General features: G+C 38.2%; 1 protein-coding gene across 1 annotated transcript in view; it reads right to left on the reverse strand.

Moving 5' to 3' along the window:
• PKD2 (polycystin 2, transient receptor potential cation channel) overlaps positions 1–18,770 on the reverse strand; it is a 62,856-nt gene that overhangs the window by 41,951 nt on the left and 2,135 nt on the right. The window contains exon 2 of the mRNA XM_082726575.1: positions 12,410–12,523. Within this exon, the coding sequence (XP_082582701.1) occupies positions 12,410–12,523 (114 nt within the window). The remainder of the gene's footprint in view (positions 1–12,409; positions 12,524–18,770) is intronic.

Consider the following 18,770-nt stretch of genomic DNA (forward strand, 5'->3'; position numbering starts at 1 on the left):
GGCAGAGAGAAAGGAAGGGAGGCAGGTTCCCTGCTGAGCAGAGAGCCTGATGCGGGGCTCAATCCCAGGACCCTGGGATCATGACCTGAGCCGAAGGCGGAGGATTTAACGCACTGAGCCACCCAGGCGCCCCTATAACTTTTAATTTTTAAATTTTTATTTCTTTTTCCTCCGTTCTTTTCCCCCAAGTTTTGGTTCTCTTCTGATTTGGTTAGCATACATTTTTCTGGGGTCTTTGCCACCCTTCCAGTATTTTATTCTCTGTCCATATATTCTTATCTGGATAAAATGACAAGGTGGAAAAATTCACCACAAAAAAAAGAACAAGAGGCAGTACCAATGGCTAAGGACCTAATCAATTCAGACATTGGTTATATGTCAGAACTAGAGTTTAGAATGACGATTCTCAAGGTGCTAGCTGGGCTCAAAAAAGGCATGAAAGGTATTAGAGAAACTCTTCTGGAGAAATAAAAGAACTAAAATCCAACCAAGTTGAAATAAAAAAAGCTATTAATGAGGTGCAATAAAAAAATGGAGGCTCTTACTGCTAGGATAAATGAGACAAAAGAGAGAATTAGTGATATAGAAGACCAAATGACAGAGAATAAAGAAACTGAGCCAAAGAAAGACAAACAATTACTGGACTGCAAGGGGAGAATTCGAGAGGTAAGTGATACCATAAGATGAAACAATATTAGAATAATTGGGATTCCAGAAGAAGAAAGAGAGAGAGAGAGACAGAAGGTATATTGGAGCAAATTATAGTAGAGAATTTCCCTAATATGGCAAAGGGAACAAGCATCAAAATCCAGGAGGCACAGAGAACCCTCTTCAAAAATCCATAAAAATAGGTCCACACCCCATCATTTAATAGTAAAACTTACAAGTCTTAGTGACAAAGAGAAAATCCTGAAAGCAGCTCAGGAGAAGAAATTTGTAACATACAATGGCAGAAATATTAGACTGGCAACAGACTTATCCACAGAGACCTGGAGGCCAGAAACAACTGGCATGATATATTCAGAGCATAAAATGAGAAAAATATGCAGCCAAGAATACTATATCCAGCTAAGCTATCACTGAAAATAGAAGGAGAGGTAAGAAGCTTCTAGGACAAATAATAATTAAAGGAATTTGCAAACACCAAACCAGCCCTACAGGAAATATTGAAAGGGGTCCTCTAAGCAAATAGAGAGCCTAAAAGTAGTAGGCTAGAAAGGAACAGAGACAATATACAGTAACAGTCACCCTACAGGGAATATAATGGCACTAAATAACGCTGAATGTAAAAGGGCTAAATGCCCCAATCAAGACAGAGGGTAAGAGAATGAATAAAAAAAAAAAACCCAAACCCATCAATATGGTGTATTCAAGAAACTCATTTTAGACCCAAAGACACCTCCAGATTTAAAGTGAAGGGGTGGAAAACAATTTACCATACTAATGGACATTAAAAAGAAAGCTGGGTGGCAATCCTTACATCAGATAAATTAGATTTTTAAGCCAAACACTATAATAAGAGAAGAGAAGGACACTAAATCATACTTAAAGGGTCTGCCCACAAGAAGATCTAACAATTTTAAATATCTATGCCCCTAACATGGGAGGAGCCAACTATATAAACCAATAAATAACAAAATCAAAGAAAGACATTGACAATAATACAATAATAGCATGAGACTTTTAACACCCCCCCCTCACTAAAATGGTAACCCAAGTAAAAGATCAACAAGGAAATAAAGGCCTTAAGATGGACATCACAGATATATTCAGAACATTCCATCGCAAAGCAACAAAATATACATTCTTCAAGAGTGCACATGGAACATTCTCCAGAATAGATCCTGTCCTGGGTCACAAATCAGTTCTCAACCAGTACCAAAAGATTGGGAGCATTCCCTGCATATTTTCAGACCACAATGCTCTGAACCTAGAACTCAATCACAAAAGGAAAGTTGGAAAGAACTCAAATACATGAAGGCTAAAGAGCATCCTACTAAAGAATGAATAGGTTGGGGCACCTGGGTGGCTCAGTGGGTTAAAGCCTCTGCCTTTGGCTCAGGTCATGATCCCAGAATCCTGTAATGGAGCCCTGCATCAGGCTCTCTGCTCAGCAGGGAGCCTGCTCCCTCCACTCCCAACCTGCCTCTCTGCCTACTTGTGATCTCTGTCTGTCAAATAAATAAATAAAATATTAAAAAAAAAAACAAAAAGAATGAATGGGTCAACCAGGAAATTAAAAAAGAGTTGAAAAAATTTATGGAAACAAATGAAAATGAAAACACAACTGTTCAAAATCTGTGGGACACAGCAAAGGCAGTCCTGAGAGGAAAGTTTATAGCCATACAAGCCTTTCTCAAGAAAAAAGGAAGGTTTCAAGTACACAACATAACCCTACACCTAAAGATGCCAGAGAAAGAACAGCAAAGAAAGTCTAAACCCAGCAGGAGAAGAGAAATAATAAAGATCAGAGCAGATATCAATGAAATAGAAACCAAAAGAACAGTAGAACAGATCAATGAAACTAGGAGCTGGTTCTTTGAAAGAATTAATAAGACTGATAAACCCCTGGCCAGACTTATCAAAAAGAAAAGAGAAAAGACCCAAATAAATAAAATCACGAATGAAAGAGGAGAGATCACAACCAGCACCAAAGAAATACAAACAATTATAAGAACATATAATGAGCAACTACACGCCAGCAAATTTGACAATCTGGAAGAAATGCATGCATTCCTAGAGACATATAAACTACCACAACTGAACCAGGAAGAGATAGAAAACCTGAACAGACCCATAATCAGTAAGAGGATTGAAGCAGTCATCAAAAATCTCCCAGCAAATAAGAGCTCAGGGCCAGACAGCTTCCCAGGGGAATTCTACCAAGCATTTAAGGAAGAATATATACATATTCTCCTGAAACTGTTCCAAAAAATAGAAATCGAAGGAAAACTTCCAAACTCATTTTATGAAGCCATCATTACCTTGATCCCAAAACTAGACAAAGACCCCACCAAAAAGGAGAATTACAGACCAATATCCCTGATGAACAGAGATGCAAAAATTCTCACCAAAATACTAGCCAACTGGATCCAACAGCATTAAAAGGATTATTTACCTCGACCAAGTGGGATTATTCCTGGGCTGCAAGGTTGCAAATCAATTAATGGGATAGACTACAAACATAAAAGAAAGGGCAAGAACAATTAATGTGATAGACTACAAACATAAAAGGAAGGACAAGAACAATAGATGCAGAAAAAGCATTTGACAACGTACAGCATCCTTTCTTGATTAACTCTTCATGTGTAGGCGTATTGGGTACATACCTCAATATCATCAAAGCCATCTATGAAAAACCCACAGCAAATATCATTCTCAATAGGGAAAAACTGAGAGCTTTTCCCCCAAGATCAGGAACAGAGCAGGGATGTCCATTATCACCATTGCTATTCAACATGGTATTAAAAGTCCTAGCCTCAGCAATCAGACAACAAAAAGAAATAAAAGACATCCAGATCAGCAAAGAAGTAGTCAAACTTTCACTCTTTGCAGGTGATACAATATGATATGTGGAAAACCCAAAAGACTCCACTCCAAAACTGTTAGAACTCATACAGGAATTCAGTCAAGTGTCAGGATATAAAATCAATGCATAGAAATCAGTTGCATTTCTATACAACAAGAGCAAGACAGAAGAAAAAAATTAAGGAGTCAATCCCATTTACAACTATACCCCAAACCATAAGATACCTAGGAATAAACTTAATCAAAGAGGCAAAGAATCTGTACTCAGAAAACTATAAAGTACTCTTGAAAGAAACTGAGGAAGACACAAAGAAATGGAAAAACGTTCCATGCTCATGGATTGGAAGAACAAATATTGTGAAAATGTCTATGCTACCTAAAGCAATCTATAGTTTAATGCAGTCCCTATCAAAATACCGTCAATTTTTTTTTTAAAATGGAACAAATAATCCTAAAATTTATATAGAACCAGAAAAGACCCCGAATAGCCAGAAGAATGTTGAAAAAGAAAGCCACAGTGTGTGGCATCACAACTTCAGACTTCAAGCTCTACTACAAAGCTGTCATCATCAAGACAGCATGGTATTGGCACAAAATCAGACACACAGATCAATGGAACAGAATAGAGAGCCCAGAAATGAACCCTCAACTGTATGGTCAACTAATCTTCGACAAAGCAGGAAAGAATGTCCAATGGAAAAAAGACAGTCTCTTCAACAAATGGGTTGGGAAAATTGGACAGCCACATGCAGAAGAATAAAACTGGACCATTTCTTTACACCACAAAAAAAAAAAAAAAAAAAAAAAAAGACTCAAAATGGATGAAAGATCTCAATGTGAGACAGGAATTCCATCAAAATCCTTAGGAAAACACAGGCAGCAACCTCTTTCGACCTCAGCTGCAGCAACTTCTTCCTAGAAACATCGCCAAAGGCAAGGGAAGCAAGGGTAAAAATGAACTATTGGGATTTCATCAAGATCAAAAGCTTTTGCCCAGCAAAGGACACAGTCAACAAAACCAAAAGACAACTGACAGAATGGGAGAAGATATTCGCAAACGACATATCAGATAAAGGGCTAGTGTCCAAAATCTATAAAGAACTCAGCAAACTCAACACCCAAAGAACAAATAATCCAATCAAGAAAGGGCTGAGAACATGTACAGACATTTCTGCAAAGAAGACATCCAGATGGCCAACAGACACATGAAAAAGTGCTCCATATCACTCGGCATCAGGGAAATACAAATCAAAACCACAATGAGATACCACCTCACACCAGCCAGAATGGCCAAAATTAACAAGTCAGGAAGTGACAGATGTTGGCGAGGATGCAGAGAAAGGGGAACCCTCCTACACCATTGGTGGGAATGCAAGCTGGTGTAGCCACTCTGGAAAACAGCATGGAGGTTCCTCAAAAAGCTGAAAATAGAGCTACCCTACAACCCAGCAATAGCACTACTGGGTATTTACCCTAAATATACAAATGTAGTGAATCAAAGGGTCATGTGCACCCAAATGTTTACAGCAGCAATGTCCACAAGAGCCAAACTATGGGAAAAAAAGCTAGGTGTCCATCAACAGATGAATGGATAAAGAAGATGTGGTATATATACACAATGGAATACTATGTAGCCATCAAAAGAAATGAAATCTTACCATTTGCAATGACATGGATGGAACTAGAGGGTGTTATGCTTATCGAAATAAGTCAATCAGGGAAAGACAATTATCATGTGGTCTACCTGATATGAGGAATTTGAGAGGCAGAGTGGAGGGTTTGGGGGGTAGGGAAGGAAAAAATGAAACAAGATGGGATCAGGAGGGAGACAAACCATAAGAGACTCTTAATCTCACAAAACAAACTGAGAGTTGCTGGGGGAAGCAGGGTGTGGAGAGGGTGGTTGGGTTATGGACATTGGGGAGGGTATGTGCTATGGTGAATGCTGTGAAGTGTGTAAGCCTGATAATTCACAGACCTGTACCCCTGGGGCAAATAATACATTATTATTTAATACAACAATAATACATTATTATTTAATTATTTATTATTATTATTATAAATATTATTATTATTTAATAATATTATTTAATAAAAATATTAAAAAAAAGAAAAACAAAAATGAAAAAAAAAAGCCTCATTTCAAAATAAGCAATGGACACTATTTTATCCTTAATATTGCTGAAAAAAAATGTAGGCTCAAAGACTAAAAACAAAGAGGACTGTACTCCCAAAACTCCAGGTCATTAGAATTAAAAGAAGCAAAGCAAAGGAAAAAAAAAAAAAGAAGAAGGAAAGCAAAGAAGAATTTTCCAGTGTAACAAGACAAACAGAAACACGGAGAATAACAAAAAGTCCCCCACAGGGGCGCCTGGGTGGCTCAGTGGTTTGGGCTGCTGCCTTTGGCTCGGGTCATGATCTCAGGGTCCTGGGATCGAGCCCCGCATCGGGCTCCCTGCTCCGCAGGAAGCCTGCTTCCCTCTCTCTCTCTCTCTGCCTGCCTCTCTGCCTACTTGTGATCTCCATCTTTCAAATAAATAAATAAAATCTTTAAAAAAAAAAAAAAAAAAAAAGTCCCCCACAAAAAATGAAAAAGCAGTATTTTTAAAACCACAAATGCAGAAAGTTAATTTTAAAAGGATTAAGCAAACACAGAGATAAAACCAAGCCATCTAGAAATGAAAAAAAATTTTTTTTTCTCTTCATAACTCTTGGGCCAAAGACGAAATCAAAATGCCTCCATAATTATAAATATGCCAGACGTAAAGACAGTAGAATCCAGTATTCCAAAGCCATCTGCCATAAGATGAAGCCATAATCCTGACCGGGCAGCTGATGTCCTTTGCTAGCTCTGTGCTGTCCCACATCCTCACAGAAACACGGTAGAAATAAAATAAGAACACATATTTGAAGAGACTCTATAAACAAAATGTACCAAATACAAAGCGATACACATAATTCAAAGAATGATTAGGCTTGAACTCTTGCAGTTGTCCTATTAGGAACAGTTCCGGGATGGTGAGCAAGAAGGACTAAGAAACAGAAAACGAGAAATGTTAACATTTAGTAAGAACATCCATGTGGCATCTCTTGAGATGCACCTAACAGGACCCCTTTTTCCCTCTCGGTGCTGAAGGACACGGATGCATGAGCTAGCCTGACAATCCTGGGGGAGGAGTGTGGTTGGCTGAGGCGGATTCGGGATTTCACCACAGCTCAGGGGAGGGCTTGGTGGATAAAACTTCTCGATGGATCTGCCTCTCCAGCTCATCTTGAGGGATGAGGAAGAGCTGAGCAGACCCAAGAAAAGGGGACAACCAAGTAGGCCAAGGCCTTTCTGAGACCCAGAGTGGACTGATGGGGCTGAAGTTAACACGTATTCATTGGAAATGGCTGGTGTGAAGAAGTAAGCCAAGACGGAATAATGAAGTGCGCTTTATTATACAATGGTTTTAAACTTCATCTTGAAAGGGAGGGGATTATAGCATGTTCAATAGAAGAGTGACCTGGGTTAATCTGGTCTCAGACAGCAGTTTGGAGGCAGTGCCTGGGAACCCTACTAAAAGATCTAAAAAGATGTCAAAAAAGGTGAGGGGGGCACCTGGGTGGCTCAGTTCGCTAAGCATCTGCCTTCGGCTCAGGTCATGATCCCAGTGTCATGGGATCAAGTCCTGCATCCAGCTCCTTGCTCTGCAGGGAGCCTGCTTCTCCCTCTGCCTCTGCCTGCCACTGCCAGCCTGTACTCTCTGACAAATAAATAAATAAAATCTTTAAAAAAAGAAAAAAAGATGTCAACCAATCTGTGGTCTCATGGCACTGAGGCACTGTAGTTTTGTTCAATTTCAAAGACAGCTTTCTCGCCATAGGCAGTCTTTAAAAGTTACTTTCCATGGGCTGCAAGCTGTGATCTTCAGACTAAATGTGCTTGCTGTGGGAAGCTGTTGGAATGTTTGTCACCGGAAATTGAATTAGCTTTCCACCAACGTGATGATTAACTCCCGGACTTTGACTTTCTTGACCTAGTTTATCAACAGTTCATCTGCATGAATTCTCTTGCAATTAGGGAAACTATCTTTAGATTAGACAATCATCTTCGCAAGATTTTTACAAGTAAAATAAAATATTCATTTCTTTTTCATTGCAATATAACTGACATATAGTATTGTGTAAGTTTAAGGTATACAATGTGTTGATCTGATACTATTCATTTCTTTTTTTTTTTTAATACAAAACAAAGCCTCCTTTTTTCATAAATAAAAAGATGGAGACATACAGATCTCTTCTTATAAGAGCTCTTCCCGCCCTAGGACATACCATGCTGTATTATAGTATTATGACTGTGTTGTTCATTTCTCCAGTTTCATTACTTCTTTGGACACTAGTGAGTTTAAGGTTAAAGACATTCTTGCACTAATTGATTATATTTGTTACTCTGTACAATATTTAGTGGGGCCGTGATATTTTTTTCTCAGTGCTTTGTGGGTTATAAATGTGTTAAAATATTAATCCTTTGTAATATTTTTTTCTAAGGATTCTTTAGAGTTGTTTTCTGCCTTTTCATCTTATCTATTTCTTTGACATGTAGAAATACCACATTTCTATGATGCTAACTCAACCAACTCTTAGGATTTCCATTATTATGTCTAAACAGGAAATTTGAGAAAATTTAATGTAGAGCGCAAAAAAAAAAAAAAAAAAAAAAAGAAGAAGAAGAAGAGGCAAATGTATTTTTATCATAGATTCACCAAAGACTTTGTTAGGCTTTTCCAACGATCTTTAGCAATACTACTAATCCCCTTCTTTAAGTTCAGCATCTAAGTCACACCAAGAAATACTGTTGCTATTTTAACAGTAACCATATTTATGAATGTACTTTGATGGTGATGGTGGATTCATGGCAGTTTATTAGGTTTCACGAAAGAATAAATTCTAAACTGTAGAGGAAGTGGGATTACCTAGTTCCCATGTTATTTCTCTCCTCTGGGTTAATCAGACTAATTTTAAAGACAAAGGGGTTTAGAACTAACACTGATAAGATTGAAAATAGGTTTTGATGGGCACTTAGTTGCTTCAAAAGAATGCCCAAACAGTTTGAACCCACAAGTTTTTAGAATCTACTGATGAAACAATTCAGCCATTGTCAACTATCTCTGGGAGGAATTCTGCTCTTACTATTCTTTATATGATAGACAGTATCACTAGGGTCTTTTGGTATATTAATCCCAATCTTCAGAAAATATATATATATATATATTTTTTTTTACAGATTTTATTTATTTATTTGAGAGAGAGAGAGAGACTGAGCAAGGGAACAAAGGGGCAGAAGGAGAGGGAGAAGCAGACTCCCAGTTGAGCAGGGAGCCGGACAACTCTGGGCTTGATCCCAGGACCCTGAGATCATGATCTAAGCCGAAGGCAGACGCGTAACTGACTGAGCCACTCAGGTGCTCCACAAAATCTTTCAAAATAAGTATTTCACAGATGGGAAAATAAGGGCTCAGAAAGGTTAAATAACTTGCTCAAGCTTACCTAGCACATAAGTAGTTGAGCTGGGATCTCTGTTGATGCAAAAAAGTCTCTGCTTTTCCTACTATGCCAACTGCCTTCCTGAACCTTATCTATTTTGTGTCAAGAGCATCCAATATGCAAGGCATACAACTAAGTACATTATCTCATTTACCCACAAAGTAATGGGCTTGACATTATTGGTCATTTGATATTGATACTGCTGACAAGATTTTAAAACTGGTAGTTAAAAAGATGGTTTTTGAGCAGTGGGCAAGGGCTCAACCACTAGAAGCCAGTAACGCTTTGTTAGGAATAAGTCATGTCTGCTTATCCACACAATGTCCATTTTTAATTTGGTCAACAGCTGTGACAGCAGAGGAAGGCAGAGTTATTCCGACAAGCTTTTGAAAAGGTCTTTCTTATCCTTCTGTTTCTTGAACATTCTGAGCTAGATGAGGATCGAATTCAGTGAACTCCACTCAGAGAGCTTTGACTAATTCATGATGTTCTTTGACCAATCTTTTTTTATTTATTAATCAGAATAAGGACATGGAGATAGTATTAACTCTGTTGATCCAGTGAAACCAAGAGGAACAGATGAATGAACCTTGATCCAGAAAAATTTCAACAGATGGAATGAATGACATGAAATTTAACAGAGCTGAAAGGGCAGTCCTTCACTCTGTTCCAGGAAAAAGTGTTCATATGCTAGTTGGTGGGACGCAGTACTTTACAGTTTTTGGTGAAGAGACTGAAGAATCATTTATGTGAAGACTTAGGGACTGGGAAGAGGAGAGACCCACAGCCGTGTATCTGACTGAGGACACCCACCCATGGCACCACTTTTGCACTCTTTCCTCATGAGGCTCCTACTGTGCTTTCAAAGGGACCTGATAAACACAACAGGTGCTGGAGAGAGTTTCTGTGACATGGGTCCTCAAATGCATGTCTCCAATTACACAACCAACAGTTAAAGGAACTAGAAAGATTTAACTTGGAGAAGACTTAAGGGAGACTGAGTGTTGGTCTTCAAACTTCTGATGGGCTAAATTGGAGAAGAACATGGGCTAAATTGGAGAAGAACATGTACTTGGTATATGTGGGCTTGGAGGGGGGATAGTTAAGAGAGGAAATTAGACAGGATAGACTTGGCTTCATATAAAGAAGTACTTTCTGACATAGGCATGGAAAAACAAAATGAACTATTTCAAATAAGTAAGTCCCTTAACTTCGACTCTTGCTCAATCACACAGGAAGACTGACCATTTGAGAGGGATGCTGCAGGGGAATTTTACCATTCAGTGGAGGTTTGATCATATGGTTGCTAAGATCCCTTCCTAGCCAGAGATTCTACAATATCCTGAAAATGGCCTATGTAAAATATGTAGCTAATGATATAAGAAAAAAAAGTGACTAGTGTGAAAAAGAAAAGCATTAAAAATTCCAAAATAAACAAGAAAACACTAATTATATGACTTAAGGCATGTTTCCTAAAACTCTAACTATTTGGTTTATTTATCTGGCCTAGTTCCCAAACTTGTCAGTGTATGGGAACACTCACTTTCCTGGGCCACATCTGGAAGGCTCTGATTTAGCAGATCTGGGTAAACTATTTTTAAAAAGTAATTAAAAAAAAATTCTCTTGGTGATTCTGATCCTCAAGGAGTTTGGGAGGCCACTGAAACCTAAACTTACTATAGGGGTACTTATATTTTGCATAAGAAATATGTATGTATGTATGTGTCTGTGTCATGCTTGAAAAAAACTTAATAACGACTTTAACCAATCTGTTAATATTTAAAGTCACTGTAGTTTAATATTCAAGTGCCTATGCAGGGAGCAAACTCTACTTCAGTATCCTAAGCTCTAACAGCTTAGGACATAAAAATTAAAAATACCACAACTTTTAATATTATGAATAGATCTTTTGTATTTTTTTAGCATTTCTATCTTAGATAGAATGTTGTAAAAAGTAATGACATTCCTTCCTAAACAAGTAACAGAAAAAAATAAAGAAAACAGATATTATTCACTCATACATACATTCTAGTTTAAATACCTACTTTTTTTCTTAAGTTCCCACTTGGATTGGCAAAGTCTCAGAAAATGCAAGAAGTCGTCACTCCCTGTTAAAGCTCGTTAAGAGCTTACTAGTATTAATAAAAAAAAAAACCCACAACTGTGGGTGGGATAGTAAACAAATCAATACTCAGTTTCTTGAAATTATAAATATTGAAACTTAAGTGTTTCCTCAATATTTTATGTTACACTTACAAGTTTATAGAAAAAAATTTTTTATAAATCTAATACATTTTTAAAATGTTTTTAAGGAAGCTTTCTTTACCTAGTCAATTAGATTCAAGGTGATCAATTTTAATGTATTACGAATAACCTTATTAAATCATCGATTAAATTTTGATTCTCTCCATAAAGAAAAAAGAGGACTCTTTTTCAGATTGGTGTTAATTTTTTAAGCATTTCTAAGTGTACACTATGCGAATGAAGTCCTTTCCCAGACGTCTGGGAAGAGGTCCTGGTTGTCATAAAGCTGCTTCCTTGTCTGTTTTCATAAAGGGCTTTAGCAAGAATGTAACAGAACTCCCATCATCCAACAACCTTTGATTCAGGACATTAATCCACTATCTAAGACTTCCTGGACTTGGAAGTAAATGGTTTCTAAGACTTGTCCTGGCTAAGGCTTGACTCCCCTCCCCTCGCAGAGGATGCAGGGACATACCGAAAGAAGAGAGGAAGAAGAGATGAGTCTGCAGTAAGTTTCCTGTAGAGTACAAGACCGGTGATTACCGCAGATTTGGAAAACTTTAGGAATCAGAATGAAGGAACCCCCACATACGGGAACAACAAACATATCCAGATCCAAAAGAGTGGGACTTATAAGTAGGTAAGTAAATAAATAAGTTAATTAATTAATTAATTAAATCCATAAAAGCAATATTAGGAGATAATTATTTGTATTTCCTGAGTGTTAAACTTTGAACATCATTTTGCTAAAAATAATTCCTACATTCAACTTTATGTTGACGGATGTAAAAAATAGTGACAGTATATTTATTGGGAAAACTAATAAAAAATTCTTTTACTTGGTTTTTTGCTACCTGGCAGACTGCCCTATGCATCTCATAGTGAAAAAGGGTCATGGTAACAATGAGCTAGCCAATCAGGTTAAGGCTGAATTTTCATCGGTGTTTGCCAAAAGAGAGAGGAGAGCTTTATCAAATTCTCAACTGAAACTGAGAACAGAGAGCTTCTGAATGAATCCCTCTGATGCACGTACAATTCCTTTCAATTATGGTTTGGACAGGTCAAATATTTTCACATCTTTTCCTTTAGTAGAAGGAAATGTTCTACTTACAGATGCACAAGACTATGAGAAAAAGGAGGTACGTGGTCAGCTCCCGTAAAACACTTTTAAGATACTTCTCTCGGTTAGTGCTGCTTTCTTCCATGAGCCTTGTCCCCCAGAGACCTTTAAAAGAATAATGAAAAGTATGAATGGCAAAGAAGAAACATAAAATAAATATCACCTGTTAAGGGGGATTCTCCTGTATTTTTTTAAAAAATAGGCATTCTTCACCTTTTTTTTTTTTAAGATTTTATTTATTTACTTGAGAGAGAGAGAGAGCATGAGAGGGGAGAGGGTCAGAGGGAGAAGCAGACTCCCTGCTGAGCAGGAAGCCTGATGTGGGACTCGATCCCAGGACTCCAGGTCCATGATCTGAGCTGAAGGTAGTTGCTGAATCAACTGAGCACACAAGTGACCCTGTATTTTTTTTTTTAAAGCAGGAGTGCCTTTTAAGAATACATCAGCATCTACTGTCCCCCCATATGCATCACATACAAGATGACAATATGATCATTGTCTAAACGCCCCATCCCATCAGAAAATGTCTTAGTAAAAATTTATAAAGAGAAAAGGAAATAAGGGCGCCCCAGAAGAATGTATTAAATAATTGTGCACACACACATGTGCTCTTCCTGGATGGGGGAGGACACAACCTGTCAATTATCCTCTCCCTAAACCTAGTTAGGACATGTGTAATTCTATGACACAAGACACCTTTTGGATCACCCCTGATGAAAAGAAAGCCTGGTTGGAGCATCATTTCACTATGGAAATATCCACCAAACTTCTAGCACACTGGCCCCAAATTTTGCTACTCTGTAACCCTCTTTCTCCTTTAAGAAACTCCATGCTGACCGACTACTCTCAACCTGCATAGCTTAACAGATTTGAAAAATGCTAAGTAACATTGCATCTTTAAGTTAAAAGCAGCAATCATCTGATTTCACTCTCTTTGGAGAAAGAAGAAAATCAGCAACCATGTTTCATATTTTAGCAGATGGAAAAAGTGCTGGGCTGGCTGAGCGGGGATGACATAACCCTCTGTGAGCTTGCTGGAGGCCGTTACCGCAGTTTTGGACTCACTCAGCAGACAGACATGGTAGCCATCCAAAACCCCCATTAATGAACAGTGCAGTAAAATCACATTGCTGGCTACTTGGAAGAGCCTTAGCGTTTGCCAAAAAGGACAAACTTCTCAATCCTTTCAGTTAGATTAAGTCGGCTGTGGATGGCAGTCAGCCTGGCCCTGGCGTTCTGCCTCACACGTTTAGTCCGCAGACTTTAACGCCATCCATCACTGAAACTCACATAGCTACTTAAGCTACCAACAAGCCACACAGAGGACAGGGAAAAATGGCATCAATCCTTTTACTTCCCGGAAATGACTCCATCACCAGTGTTTATGTATTTTTAAAGTCTAATAATAATACATTAATTCTCCTCCTAAATTTCAGTATTCCGTGTCCTTTTCTTTTTTTCTCCCAAATTTCCTTTAGGAAAAACAGCAACTGAAATCAAAGACACCATGTTACGCATCACAGGTTTCAGCACACGGAAAGTGGAGCAGGACTTATGACCAGGTCTGCTTCTGCCAAGATCTGGTAGTTGTCAGGGAATTACTCACTCAGAAGAAATGCAGCAAGCAGAATGTTTGTTCGCTGAAACTCTATCATATTTAAAAATTATTACAAATTTAGACGACATGGAAAATTACAACTCAGAATAACATAGAGGCAGCCAAACATTAGGCTCAGTAGCCCTGGACACAATCACGCTATTTCTTCGGTTGTATTTCTTTTGGAGACCAGGCCTAAAATATACACATAAGTGGAAATTACTAGTCTTTTTATCATCAGGAAAGATTGTTGTCTTGCCTCAGTCAGTGATTTCACTCTTTCCCATGCTTTATAAACAATTATGCACTAAGGAATGGTCATGGTTCTTAATATTTACAAATGGTACTGCTTGACCTATAAGCAGAAAAACAAACTCTCATCAAATTTTATTTAAGTAAATGTGCAATGGTCTACTGCAATTTAATTCAAGCCCTCAAATGAAACATTTCAAATAAAAAGAAACAAAGTCCCCCATTATATTTTTATGTATTATACTTCACACATTTCATTGACTTTCTAAATTAGTCTATCCACTTCCTCAAGTATTTATCACTTTCAAAATTTCATCCAGTTTTTGCACTGGGTGCGTATGTAGGGTCTGTCTTAGTACATGGGGACCTCTTTACATTCTGATGAGTGAGAAGTGTTTGTTTTAACAGATAGAAAACAATTGCTGTCCTATGGCTAGCTACTTCCCATGTTTAGCAGAGCTGACAGACTGAGAACGGTTAAAGACAGAGTTCTCGTCCCAAGTGTCAGCATTCTTCAAAATCAACTGTTGTCTTTTCCCACAACTGTCCTCACCCTGGAGGGAGAACATGCCCAGCATTTAAGGCACTCACTCACACGTAGTACATAAAGTGTCCCCGGCTGTTAGGAAGAACATGGTATGAGGGGGACACCAGACAATATCCAGCTTCTCTCGTGTTTAAGAAGGTGCTTGGTCAATGCCAGAGCCCAAAGTTGGAGTATGTCATCTCAACAGTGTGTATTCCCCTAGTCAGTGGTACTTACGCATATGAACACAGGGAAACTGCGAGATAGATCATCCAAAACACGAAAGATGTCTCAAACATAAATAATTGTGAAAAAACGCCATTTTTGCAACTATCTTATTCACCTACTTCCCAAAGTGTTATTTTTGCAATACACAACAAATATCACAGAGAGAATGATATAATGATGTCCTATGTATCTCCCACTCAGCTTCAACAATTATCAATTGAACACCTGCATTCATTGAAACCGTCACTCACTTCTTCCCAATTTTGAAACTAATTCCAGCTATCGTATCATTTCATCTTGAATATTTCAGTTCCATGGTTAAAAGATTCTGTGTGGATCATTTGCCTCATACTAACCCTGCCTCTTCTGATGGACACTAAAGCCCCATGACTCCTTGATCATGACAGGGTGCAATGTGGAATTTCGGAGTCAGTTGCGTTCAACTGCGGGATCAGTCACCTATGAACTGGGGGACCTTATTGAACATTATGAGCCTCCATTTCCTCAGCTGAAGATGGGATAAAAGTATCTCCTTGTGGGGTTGCTCTGGGAATTATGTAATTGCATAAAGTACTTGAAATTATGTAAATTGCATAAAGTACTTGAAAGAGGCCTGTCTATATCTCCAGAAACAGGTGCAACTCTGAAAAATATCCTACTTCTTTCTGACTCCTAGTTGGCTTAAATTTCAGAACAGTGTAAACACCCTAATCCAAACGAACCTCAATTTCACTGTGAACAGCCTAACCAAATTCTCACTGCATTTCTATCATGAAAGGAGTCTGGTTTTTTGTGCCCAGACACATGGGGGCCTTGTTGAGGAAGACAAACACAATCTTTCCAAGTATTTATTTAACTGCAGGCCCAACTTTAAAAAGGGAAGTGACCTTTTCCCTACTACTGGCCCATTTAATATAGAATATTCGGTTGCTACCTTATATGTTATTGACTCCTGAATCTTCAGTTCTCAGTCAGGCCTCTCCTGAGGTACACACAGCCACAGCTAACAGCCAGTTCTACCTGCATATTCCACAGACAGCTCGTACTCGCAGGCCCCATACTGAGAGCTTTTTCTTTCTTTGTCTAGAAACCTACTTGCCCTTATGGGTTAATGATACCAAGTCAGAAACATGGGTTTCATCTGAGAAGAGGCCCTTTTCTTAACCCTCATATGGAGCTGGTCCACAATTCTGATGGCTTCTGTCTGTCTCCAGTCCAGCTTCCCTCTATCCCAGCACACACACCTTGGTTGCAATCGTTGTTACCCCGTCTCTTGGTTAGCCCTCTCCAGACCTATTCTCCCACCAACCAGCACCATGCACTTCACTCCATTCTCCACATTCTCGCTAGAATCATCTTCAGATGGGCACGTGACCCTATCAGCCCTCTTCCTGAAGCCTCTATGAGCTCTAACTTTTTAGAGGGAAAAACTTACCAATAAGCTCAAGGTTTGCCTCATCTTACTTCTACTACTTTTCCCTCCTTAAATTCCCTCCTCATCCTTCAAGATGTTAACTCTACCTCCTCCAATAGAGTTGGTCCTCTCTTCTTTGGGTCCCCCCCAACCCTGGGACCCCGCATTGCAATTATTTACTTACACCTGTTTCCCCTACTAAGCTGAGCTCCTTGAAAGCTGGGACCTTGTCTTATTGATCTTTGTATCTCCAGTATCTACCACAAAGGAAACTCTCACAAATGTTTGTTGACTGAACAAATTCTGTTACTAGCATAACCTTACCACATACCCCACAGTAGCAACACTCCCTCAAAAAAATCCCCACAGCTACAGAAATACAAAATCTTGTTTGTCCAAAATTATAGTGCAAATAAAAAAAAGGAAGAAGTGATGGAGTGAGGTTTGGATTTAAAACCAAAAGGTGGAAAGAACCCCTGTGTTCATCAACTGATGATGGATAAAGCTTGAAAAATTATGCTAAGTGAAATAAGCCAGATGGTAAAGGACAAATAAAAAAAAGGAAGAAGTGATGGAGTGAGGTTTGGATTTAAAACAAAGGGAAACTCACAACAGCCAAAAGGTGGAAAGAACCCCTGTGTTCATCAACTGATGATGGATAAAGCTTGAAAAATTATGCTAAGTGAAATAAGCCAGATGGTAAAGGACAAATACTGTATGATTCCACTAATACAATGTACCTAGATTAGAAAAATTCAGAGACAGAAAGTAGAATAGAGGTTGCCAGGAGCAGGGGAATGTGGTAATGGGTAGAGCTTCTGTTTGACATGATGAAAAAGTTCTGGAAATGAGCAGTAATGATAAAACATAGTGACTAGTAGAGGAGGTATGTATTTGTTATAGCAGTTTAGCCCACCCTACCAATTCAGCTGATACTTTAGGATTTCTACAGGAAAACAAAACCCCAAGCACAGACATTTAAAATAACAGGGGATGATTTTACCAAGTTGATTCATCCATAGAACATACTCAATTCTGGAAATTCAGATAATTTGATTACTCATGTAAAGTGTCAAATTTTATTTTTGCACTAAGAAGAGGGTACTAAGGAAAAAGTAAAGATTACTGGGGCTATCTTTTAAGTTTGGGTGCAGTCTTTACATCCTTCAGCCATCCATCACTTTCTTTGGTCCAGACTGCCTACATGGTCTTCCTGCCTCTCTGCTTCTCTGCCTCTCTGCGTCTCTGCGCAAGCTTTTCTGCGTAGCACACTGCCTACTGATATCCTCTATTTCTGCATGTTTCTGGTCTTATTAACAACTTGCAACTGCTTCCTAATATTTAGGGCTAAAATCTCAGTTCCTTGGTTGGACATAGTATTTGCCAATAACCCTGCCTCAAACATTTCTTCTTTACCATCTTACTCCTGCTAAGAAGATAGATCGAATTATTGTACCAAGAGCAAAAAGGACCCTTTGTTGTCTATCTTGGATTCATGTCATTAAAGAACATCACAGAGTATGCTGAACCCAGAAAAGACTTTGGAGATGAGATTATGAGGAACGGAGGCCCAGGAAATAAATGAGTTGTATAAAGTCAAGGAGGAAGGCAGGAGACCTCCAGGGAAGCTCCTGACCACTCCAAGCTTGAGGAATCTTTCCTACCTTTAGAAATTGCAAGTTACTTTCTGTTCCAATCCTAGGGTACTATTTATACAATGCATGTAAGATTTTTGTCATTGGTATCTCATGAGGGGAAAAAAAATCACAACTCATTGATGGTTATTTATTTTACTTTACTTGGTTTCTGTCCATAGGAAAATGGTGATGGTGCTATTTTAGTTTTTCGGGTTTTTTTGTTTTTTTTTGGTGGTGGGTGGAGCACCTGGTACAGTGCTACAGTGCTAATTTCATAGTAGGTGCTAATTATTCAATGAATGTCACTTATTTAATAAGTGATAAGTATATGTTTAATTTTTGATATATTTAATAAAGTAAAATTTATTCTAATATTTTCTAAGCTTAACATTTTCCTGAGTGTCTTCCCCTACTAATTAGAGCATTGATAAGGTTCGACTAGAAGTTCACTATGAGCTTATATGCTGTAAATTTTTTGAAAAAAAAATTTTTGAAGAACTACACTTATAAACTCATATAAAGATACAAATTTCATTTCATTACATTCAATTATTGAATTTATTCAAAAAAGGTTAAAGGATTATTATACTTATTCACTAACTTGTAAAAAACTTCTCTTACTCCAGTGAATATTTTTTAAAGCACATTTAAAACAACATAAAATAATAATTTGTTTGCATAATTTTGAACCTTAAGAA

This window comes from Mustela nivalis (assembly GCF_964662115.1).
Source record: "Mustela nivalis genome assembly, chromosome: 4".
NCBI classification, from domain to species: domain Eukaryota; kingdom Metazoa; phylum Chordata; class Mammalia; order Carnivora; family Mustelidae; genus Mustela; species Mustela nivalis.